We start from the raw sequence: 10,847 nt of genomic DNA on the forward strand, positions 1-10,847 counted from the left end.
TTAATGTTGGTGACATTTTTGGTTCTTCACTGGTAGCATGCATACTCTATTGTGTTAACTACAATGTAGCAAAAGTTTGTAGCTAAGAATAATTTTTAAATGTAAACATAATCATTATCAAAATCCAATGTCCAGGTATGTAAACGTATATTTAGAGTGGTTTTAGATGAGTTAAAAGGCTTCCACGTGAACAACTAATATTGTGAAATAATATTAAAGGACATATAAAGAAAGTAAGAGTTCTCATAACCTATTAATTGCTCTATTACATTCCCTCTGGTACCAATAATTAGATCCTGCCATTAACTAAGGTTAAAAGAGATTAATGCTAGAAATGTACATAATTACTGTTCTTTGAATCTTCCTTTCCCCCCAATTAAATCTACATGAGCTTGAGAATAATAAACTCTGGTATTTTCCACTTAGCAGCTTTATGTACATATTTGGGTGTGTTTATATTCTTAATACGTTTTTTTAAAATGAAGGGAAAGCTCCATGTCATATTATAGTTATTTTATTTATTTTTGTATCAATTTTATTGTCTGAAAAAAAATATTACGGTCAAAAAGCACTGGATATTTTAAAAACCTACCAAACTAGATTTTTCAGTTACTAGTTAAATTTAGAATATTCAATTTTTAATCATTTCAACTTATTTATTACCACTATAGCAGACTGTTTTCATTAAATGAATCAGTATACCAAATACAATATATATATATGTAAAATTTTACATAACATTATACTAATTGAGAGTTTTGGGGTTTTGTTTGCTTTGTGTTTATTTGATTGGTTGGTTTTTGTTTGCTTGTTCCACATCTTTCTGAGCACCCAAAAATGGTTTCACACTTGCCATACATTTTTGGTTTATTTTGAAATATATTTAATGATTTCAACTAGAAATATCTCAACTGAAAGAATATGAGATGCATTATGTCTATTAACAGAAACATTCTACCCAAGTAAGGGAACAAAAGGTTAAATCTTAACTTTTATTGATAGTTACAGAAATATATTAGGCACACAACTAGAAGAGTCTTTAGATTTCTTCTCAGTATAGTCTTTAACATAATTTTAATTTGGAATCATACTAATTTTAGTATTTTTTATTTTATAATCTAACATAAATTTGTAACATAAACTTTAAACACTTTAGCAGTAGACCTTTTTATCTAAATCTTAAAAATGTTTTAGTATATTTTACTTATATATAAATATATAACTTATTAGGTTTTGATTTCATTCTAGAAATATGTTTGATTCAAATCGATTTATTCAAAAGCTTAATCTTTCAAAGAAAAAAAATCTATGAGTAAAAACAAAGGTCCTAAAACTAACCAAAAAGAAGAATCATATCATAAAATAATAAGACAACTTTAAAATAAATTGTAAGGAAAAACAACACTTGTAGAAAGTAACCAATGACACTAATCTTTTCGAAAAATAAAATCCCCAAATGACCAAAAAAGAATTTTGCCTTGAACAGCAGATATACATATTATCAAGAAAGGGTTTTTAATATCTAGAATTATAGTAACCTATTTTATTTCACATCATATAGGAATAGAGAATTTCTACACCTGAATATGTTTACTTTAATAACATTAGCACTTCTTTGTAACCATTTTGGATATTTATCATTTGCATTCTTGAACAGAGTAGGCAAAATCACCTTTGTGAACACTAATCTCTCTTCCAAGCTCAAGAAAGTTGAGTTATTTTTCCCAGCATTCAGTGTGCTCATACTTATTTTTCTTTGCTATCCTATTAAATTGCCATTTCTGACTACTTTACATGAGCATACAACTCAACCATGTTCTCCCTATTCCATAAACATGCACCCACATTAGTTTACCACAGTTAGGATTAAAGAACAAATTGTTGCCGTAAAAGGAAAACCACAGTGGGTTTGTAATCCAATTGTAAATCCATCTAACAATCGAATTAGTAGCAACTTGTAAAATAGTATATAATATCTTTATTACCCAGAAATCCCCTGGCATTAGCTTATTTGAATCAGTGTGGAGCAAGGGGATTTATCTCTGCTGGACCCTCAGTCCTGCCTGTTAAAACTTGGTCTTCCTCGGGGCTTGGAAGGATTGGATTGCTATTTTCCGTGCCCAGATAAAGCTCATCTCATCCACAAAATCTTTTTAGTTTTTCTTTCTTCTTGTAAACTCAGGAACCCACAGCTACTTGTGGTTTGAAAACCTGAGGCACTGTTTTTTATTCTACCTTCTATTATTTGATGCATTTGTCTTATTTTTCCCCTCCCCCCATCATATATCCATTATATAAATTTTCAGGACAGGAGTTGTTTGTGCCTTACTTATTTGTATATCCTGAAACACGAGGCCATAATAGGTGTTTAATAATACGTCAACTCCAATCGAGTTAGAAATTTGACCTATTATAATAATGTGATATTGATATAAATTTTTAAAGTTTAAACAAATGAAAATAGGCTATTGTTTTCAGTTTCTTTAACTGCAGTAATCAGAGAGACTCTCAGTCTATTGCCATGCTTTGACTTAAAAACGAAGTTTTCAAAAAAAACTCACTTGTTTTTATTCCCCATATTAGTGTCCTTGCTCCAAATTTGTAATAGGAGCCTCGTTTTTCCCTCTTGCAGTGTGCTCCTTATTGACTCTTCTTTGATTAACAGTGCTTACTGGTATTCCAGCAGAGCACCCTGGAAAGGTTGTTACAGAATTGTTACGTACACCTACATCAAAATCTCTGATTCAAAGAAACATGATTAAAATCACACAAAGCTAAATTTCCCTATGGGCCAAAAATGTATTTAGTACCTCCAATTACTTCTATGGGAGTTCACAACTTAATAGTTTAGTATTAATCATTGCATGTAGAGTATGGATTAGAACAACTTACAGATATAAAAAATGCTTAACTAAAATTGAAAATGTTTCCCTCAAGTTCTGCATCAAATACTTTAACTACTGAGGAAACTTCTGGATTTGCCAAACGTGTTCGAAAAGATAATTCAAGTGACAAGAACTTACAAGAAAATGGACAAACAATGGGTATGTCTGAGCTCTTATTTTGATATTTAAAAGCATGATCACCTGATATGTATAGTATCTTTTATAATGTTTTCATGTAAAAGTCCTTTTATTTTCTCATCACCTTTATTACATCATAAGTATGATCATCCATGTTACAGATAAGAAAACTAAGATACAAAATAGAAAACACCCAAGATCCCACAGATGTTTTATGGTAGAGAATTTATGGCAGAATTCAGAATCATACCTCCTAACGCTACATTCTATACCCTTTTTGTTATCTATACTGCTTCATATTGCAGAAGAATTGGTAAATAATTTAACTAATAATTGAAATAATTAGCTAAATGTATTATTTAATAGGTTAGTGATTCAGTATATTTTGCAGATACATTATATCCACTTGAAATTTTTCCCTTAGCCTATTATCTTTAATAATTTGGCCTCTGACTTATTTGTGCAGTTATTGCCAGGTGCCAGTCTGGACCTAGTTACAGTCGTAGTGTAACTCCCATTAGCAAGTTGGAAAAGATGCTGATCGGGTGACTCCATCCTCTCAATTATGGGGAGTGGTGTCCGTGTTGATCAAACCACACATGCAGTCAAAGCGGAGGATGCAGTGCCAACCAGTTTCTAAGCCTTCGCGTCCAGACTTCTGACACTACAGTTCCTAAGACTTCATTCATTTATTTACTACACACTCACTATGTGCTAGGGTCTATGATGATACAAAGATCATTAAGACCCAGTTTGGTTTCTTCTCTAAAGGAACTTACAGCACTTGAAATTTAAAGGGATTTCATGACATAATGAGTAGTATTTCTAAGAATAACTGAAAGCTATTATTACTTAAGTAATACAAAATTTCTCAATTGCTTTGATAAATCCTGACTTCTGGTAGCCAGTAGTTGTTGTTTACCTGAAGTTTAATGGAAATGTCTCATGCAAATTTAAAAATCAATAAAGTCCTGAAAATAAAAATTACTGTGATTATTTGGTTTAGCATGCCATATTTAATAATGCTTAACAATGTGTATGTGCACTTGGTATAGATATGTACTGCCCCACTGGTCTCCTGAAAAAAATTCTCTGGGAAGTCATAATTCTGTAATCAAGTAATAAATTGATAATTCTCAAATAATAAAGATTTAGTTTTTCTAATATGCTTATTTTCTAGTAAAGTATAAAATGAATCAAATATTTATTTCATCAAATAAAATCAGATATTAATCTTATGTGTAAAGAGCGATAAAAAAAAATCTATGGAGAAAAAAAGTAGATGATAATACTACACTGCAGTGCTTGCCAACGAGAAAGAAGAGCTAAAGCTAGGTTAAAAGATCATGTGTCATTAAGGATAGTGGAGCACTTAGAAAGAGATTAGTTTAGGGAAAATAATAGTTTAGGTACATTGGGATAGCCAAGTGAAAATGCCTGAATACACCTCAGGAATTGCTGGAAAAGTAAGAGAACTGGAGACTGCCTTCCTTAGAATGTATTCAACTTAGTTCTCCAACTAACAATGTACAAATAAAAAAACAAAGGAACATAAGTGAAAGTACTGTTTACTGAGGAGTGAGAGTAATAAGAATGTGTGTCCCTAAAACTAAAATCTAATGTGACCAAGAAAATGGATAAGAGATTAGACTGATCCCTAAAAATGTCAATTGGCACCCTGTTGTGACAACTCCTCATTGAATAGAAAATTATTGTGAAGGCTGATGAAGAACCAGAAGAATGGACACAAATAGAACACAGTTGAGAGGTGGCGTTAAAAGAAAAAAGACCTATGGGATCTGGATTCAAATGATACTTCCGAATTGGAAAAATATGGAAGTTGAAAAGCCCTAGGGAAATAATCCAAAGAATAAGAAAAAAAAATTTGATAATGCAAAAAAGAAAGGGAACAATGGTAGAGATAATCCTTCATTAGTTCAAAAATAATAAAAGTTAATCTTCAGGTGTGTTTGTATGTGTGTGTGTACGCACACATGCACTAAAACTTCAGTTTGCAATATGGAGAAATTAATTTCTATAAATCGAATGAATGGTGAAAATTCTTTTTGAATGATGTTTCTACCATATTTACCTTTTTCTTTTTTTTTTCTCTAGAATATAAAAGAAACATCTACAAAGGAAAGCCAGACACAGTGAGAAATTTTGGAAGAAGTATTTCAAAAGGAAATCTAAGATAAGTCACTTCAAAATCAAGAGAAATTAAATGGACAACTCTGCTTTTAAAAGGGTTTGTTGCCCATGCCCTTTCAAAACGTATTTAAAATCCTTGAAAGAAGACCATCTTAAAGCTAGATTTACCAAAATAGCTTCAATAAGCAGAAAATGAAATTCTTTCACATTTGTTTTTTTGTATTCTAAGCAAATGTAAAATTTTTACGTTTCTCAAACACTTGCTGCCTTTTAAAATCCCTAAGTCAGCATGGTGGCAGCTCAGTTTTACTATTCTGCAACAAATTTATTAGGACATTTTAGAAAATAATAGTGAGTTAAATTCTTCTTACTATTTTTTGAAAATAAGAAGGATTTAGAAGTAATAAAATTATGGCCCAGGATGTGTTTAGTCTTACATTATTTTAATCATATATGTGACTTTTCTTTGCAAAAATACTTTGTTGTACAAATGTACATAAAGTTGTAAATATTATTTAAAGTCTCCATGAATAAAATACTAATATTGTTCCATGCTACTACAGTATATTAAAGACATAGATTTTATGTTTGCTTTTCTGTCTCATTACTACCCCTTACATACTTTGAACTATTTTATATAAAACGTGAATTTTGTAGATTTGTATCTCAGATTAGATCAAGATATATGGCACTAGGACCAAGTCTGAAAATAATCCACAGGTTCCGTAATGATAATGAGAGAGAGTTTGAATCATTTCGTCTGCTGTAGGAGCTACAACTTAAGTACATGGAGCTACCACTTCATTAGGTATCCTCGTTCACCTGCTAGCATGGCCTGTTTCTCTTCTGAAAACAACAAATATTTGGTTATATGCATTTTTAATGTTATGTGGCCTACGAACTGTCCACCAAAGCTAACAACCATTTAACAACCAGTTGAATATTGAAGGCCTTTAGTAAGTCAAGTTTTGCAACTTAAAATGTGGTTTTGGAGAGTGTGAGATGGAGTGAAATAGTGTCAAGAATATGTGTCCCTAAAACTAAAATCTGTGTCCCCAAAACTAAATTAGATTTTAGCTCTGACACTGGTGATCCGTATTCATAGAAGCGCACACAAAATCTATGGTGAGAGCCACCATGTCCAGTTTTGGGGTTTTTTTGGTCCCTTTGTCGTAAGACCTTTAGTTGTGTTGCCTTTTAACAATCACTTTTGCCTCTCTATTATTTCTTTCCACCTATTTCAGGTAATTAATTATGTGTTTCAGAAGAAATCTTTTTTACCTAGTGCTGATGAACAGCTAGCAGAGGTCAGTGACGACGCCTCCTGGTCCACCTCATACCCTAAGGTGTGGTTTTCTTGTATGCCGTTCGTGTCAGCCAGAGGTTTTGCCTTCTGTATAAATTAATAATGCCTTTGCAATGAGACTATGACAAGTAGAAACAAAAATGTTTTGAATTCTGAACTCCTAGCCGCGAGGATTTCAGATGACACTTCATAGACAACATGTATTATTTTTTTACTTAAAAAAGGAGTGTAAGACACTTAAAAAGGTTAACTGATATGCCAAAGATGTCACAGCTAGATAGTGGCCGAGTTGAGATTTTGAACTAAGGTGTTGGTATAAAGAGTTAGTGTTGTCCCCAGACAATACCCTGTCTTCATCTGCAGTGGGACTGACGCTCTGCTTACTGACAATTATACAGAAAGCATCTCTCGAGAGGCAATTCCACTTCATGGTCCCTGGCATTGGGTGATTTAACAGTGGATAAAGATCGGCAAATTGATTATACCCTGGAATTGGGTGGAAAAATTTATTCAATGCATTTTATAAGTATAAATAAGTTATAGTTAGCTCATATTGTTGATATCAAAAAAAAAACAATTAAATATTAGTAAAGTATTATTAATAGAAGTCTTTAGTATCACTGAAGATAGCTATAGATCCTACGGGTTGGTTTTTCAAGGACTTTTGTCTTTTACTATCAAAATATCACATTACTAGTTGCATAGGCATGACTTGCTCATAAGTGGTCGGCATCTACTCAAGGTAAAGTATGTTATGAAATCACTGGTTTATGTCAATCGTTTTGTGTTAAGACTCCATATTCAAAGTGTGAAGTCACGACTTGTACACTGAGACAAAATCGAACTTTGTTTTTAGGAATCAGCACGGGACAATTGGTTTTGAAACGTATATGTAGAGTATTAAGTTCTTCCTCTTCTGTACCTTCCCCCAAAAGGTAGTAGCTGACAGATAGTCCATACTTCTCATCTTGCACATCATTTAACAAACCAGTCAGGCCTTACAAATGGCAAGTTCTGCCTAACAGCCACTATGGCGATTAGTCCATCAAGTTAAGAGCTGTCAGGAAATGTTCTAAGACATTTCTGCCACATATGCATGTACGTGTACCTAAAGCATATGTAAGACAAAATCAGCCAGGAGTCATAATTATGAAATGTTAGGAATCCTTTCCCATACCACCAGCTTCCACACATATCCCTTTTCCATTCTCCCTTCATGTGGCTATTTCAGAATCACAGTGTGTTTTTTTAAATTATTCCCTCCTGTTCTTCCCCATAACAATTATTAAGGGAGGTTCTTAACTCCCCCCCCCCATTCCTACTCAGTTCAAAATGCTACTTGAAAGTGTTCTTTTATTCCAAGCATAGTGCTGCCCTGAATTTTTCACATGAAATAAAAAATACTAATCTACTCAAGCTAAGTCTGAAAGATCACCACCTGACTACTCTTAAGTGTTCTCCCCTCTGCTTCCTCTACCTTCTCCAGATAAGTCTACTGGTTCATTCCACTTCTCCATTCAATTTCAAGATCACTGAATGATTTTATTAGGCCCCAGTTAGCTCTGCTCCACTCAAAGTATACCCCTGGCAACCAGCAGCTCTGTTACTGTCTAGTTCTATGGAGCACTACCTATGATGCCCCCAACTCAGAAAAAAAGTCCCCAGGTACCACTGAGCTGAATGATCACAATGGAATTTTTTGTCTATAAAAGTATTTTCTAGATTTTAGTGCATAACTGGGTATTTTTAAATATTGCAGTCAATGTTATAGGGCCTCTACTGTTTTCCAAAACTTCAATTGAACCTATTTCAGCTATTCATCATTTTAGCTATAAAATTCTAATTTCCTATATGTCTTAGAGACCACAGTGAATTTCTTTTTTTTCACCAACTAAACTTGCACTGCAATGTTGTTGAGATTCATTTTGCCAAACATCTTGGGACCGTGTTTCTTGTAGGTCTTCAGTTAATTACTAAAATGTTTTCGTCTTGTTAGCCTTTCCCCCCAAAAAAAATACATAAAATTGAAACCTGTAACCTTACTCCTTGTTATACTATATAAATATTCAATTGTTTTGCAAGTTAGATTATCAAGTATTGATACATATCCACAGAGCTGTCACAGTGACATCTTAGTAATATAGAAGATATTTGTTGTTTTGCCTGGCCCACCTAACCTGAGTTTGATGAAACCATCTCACTTTTTCTTTGGGAAACCATTCTTCAGTGAGTTCCTAATGGATCTATCTCTTTACACGTACACAAAGACAGAGCCCATCATGACCACTCTGTATTGCATCTTCCTGATGACAATGATTGGTTCCAAGAGGACATCTGATCCAAACTTCAGTCTTCCCTAAGAATAGGGGAGAATTTGTTTCCTTCCTGGGTTACAAGGTATGAAGATCATGTAAGCCTAGATATATGACATCTTCCCCAGCTTCATGAAGAAAGCTGTGCAGGATGAAGTCCACACAGAAAAGCAAGCAGAATTGAGAAAAGGAAAAACTCCTGATGACATTGCTTGGGCTCCTTAATACAGATTAGCCTAAAACTAGCCAGATTCAAGTTATGCGTTACCCAAATCCATAAACCAATGCAATTGTATTCCCTTTTTCACTGGAGCCACTTTTTAGAATCTTCTTGTGGGGACAGAGCCCCAGAGATCAGTTTCCAGGCTCTCGGCCTCATGTGGAAAGGTGCTGGCTCGGGTAGTAGATGGCCATCAGCTGTGGCTAGTTGGCCGTCAGCTGTAACCAGTTAGCCAATTAGCCATTGATATAACTGCCGCGGCTGCACTGGTTGGTCAGTTGGCAGAAAAGCGGACAGCAGGTTGCAGGTCGCGTGAATCCAGCCTCCAGTGAGACTATAGAGGTAAGACTCCCCTACCTGTGGCTCCGTGGGTGTTCCTTTTTGGGCTAGCCATATCCTGCGTTCTTATGTGGGGAGTGGGACTAGAGGCCTTGCAGGCCACCTCGCATGACAAATGTCGCAGCAAGCAGGGTCTCCCGCATGATAAATGGCGCAGCAAGGAGGATATGGCGCCGGCCAAAGCTCTCCAAGGGATGGTGGAGCAGTTTGTGCGTATGAAAACTCAGTCTCCGGAAGCCCATGAGGAGCAGCACCAGAGACAGGGAGCTCATTCTGCTTGGGAGAGACGTGACTCCTTAGTGAATTGATGGTTCTCTCGAGCCTCCAGATGGCATGCCGCCCTGTTGGCCATAGCAGGCATCACCAGCTTTTTGGTCGGCTGCTGCTGTAGGCTCCGAGAGTTGCGGACGTCTTACACCGAGGTCTCCACCCAATAGGACGCCTGGCGCGGCAAGCAGGATTCCGGCCAGGTAGGAATGGCGTCTGACTCTGGGCAGGAGGACGTGTGGCCCCCACACAGTGTGTGTTGCCGGTGGCCACTGTTCTCAGGAGTTGGACCCCCAAGGAGAGGTAGGAGGACATGGACGGCTCTCCGGCCAGCGTGGAGAGGGCCCTGCAGGCTCTGGCTGAGCGGTTGCCAGAGGAGGAGAAGGCTACAGCCGGCCGCGTGGGCTGGATGTTCCTCACGGCCTTGAGTCTCAACACGGAAAATGTGCTTCATGAAATAGCTCAGGTGCCAGACCAGGTGTCCCGGTTGGAGGCAATGGAAGCTCGGGTCCGCCTGTTAGAAGAGGGGCCCCACAGTGGAGATTCTGAGGCAGAGGCGGAGGAAGCGAGTGGAGACAATGTAGCTCCCAACCCCCAAGCCCGGCCAATCTTGAAGCAAAGGGTAAAACGTGAGCAACCTTTGGGCCCAGGGGGCATTGCTGCCAGCAACCCAGCTGTGACTGAGTTCACAACCTTCACCCCTTACACTTCCACTGAGTTGCAGGAGCTGGGGAGGAGATGCTGACGGAGCCCTGGAGAGCCAGTCTCGGCTTGGCTACTACGTTTATGGGCTGAGGAAGCAGACAACATTCTCTGCTCCCCAGGTGAGACGGAAAAGCTAGCCTTCGTGACAGTGCATCTGCCCTGCGACAAACATTACAGAACTGCCATACGTGGGCCCAAGACCAGAGCAACCATTCTCTAATGGAGTGGCTCACTGCTGTGGTACGCACAGTATGGGGAGAGGCTGGCGAGCTGCCAGACCTTGTGAGTCAATGGCAGTCATATACGGAACTTACTCAAATCATCCGTGAAATGGGTATGAGACGTGCTATTTTCAACCCTAATATGCAGGGGCCGGATGACGAGCTTTTTACAGCTAGCATGAGAGATCTGGTTTTGGATACTGTACCTGCGAGTGCTTTTGGATCCTTGGTTGTCATTCTTACGCCCTATGTGGGGCGACGGATCCATGAAGTTACAACTACCATGGCCACCCTAGGGGATGT

At 37.0% G+C, this 10,847-nt stretch overlaps 1 protein-coding gene across 1 annotated transcript in view; it reads left to right on the forward strand.

Moving 5' to 3' along the window:
- Positions 1-5,758, forward strand: part of KIF18A (kinesin family member 18A) — a gene marked incomplete at its 5' end in the record, with an annotated part of 72,386 nt that extends 66,628 nt beyond the window's left edge. The window contains 2 exons of the mRNA XM_081063721.1: positions 2,938-3,044; positions 5,139-5,758. Of these exons, the coding sequence (XP_080919847.1) occupies positions 2,938-3,044; positions 5,139-5,221 (190 nt within the window). The 3' untranslated portion in view covers positions 5,222-5,758. The remainder of the gene's footprint in view (positions 1-2,937; positions 3,045-5,138) is intronic.
- Positions 5,759-10,847: the final 5,089 nt, after the last annotated feature.

The sequence above is a fragment of the Rhinolophus hipposideros genome, assembly GCF_964194185.1.
Source record: "Rhinolophus hipposideros genome assembly, chromosome: 10".
NCBI classification, from domain to species: domain Eukaryota; kingdom Metazoa; phylum Chordata; class Mammalia; order Chiroptera; family Rhinolophidae; genus Rhinolophus; species Rhinolophus hipposideros.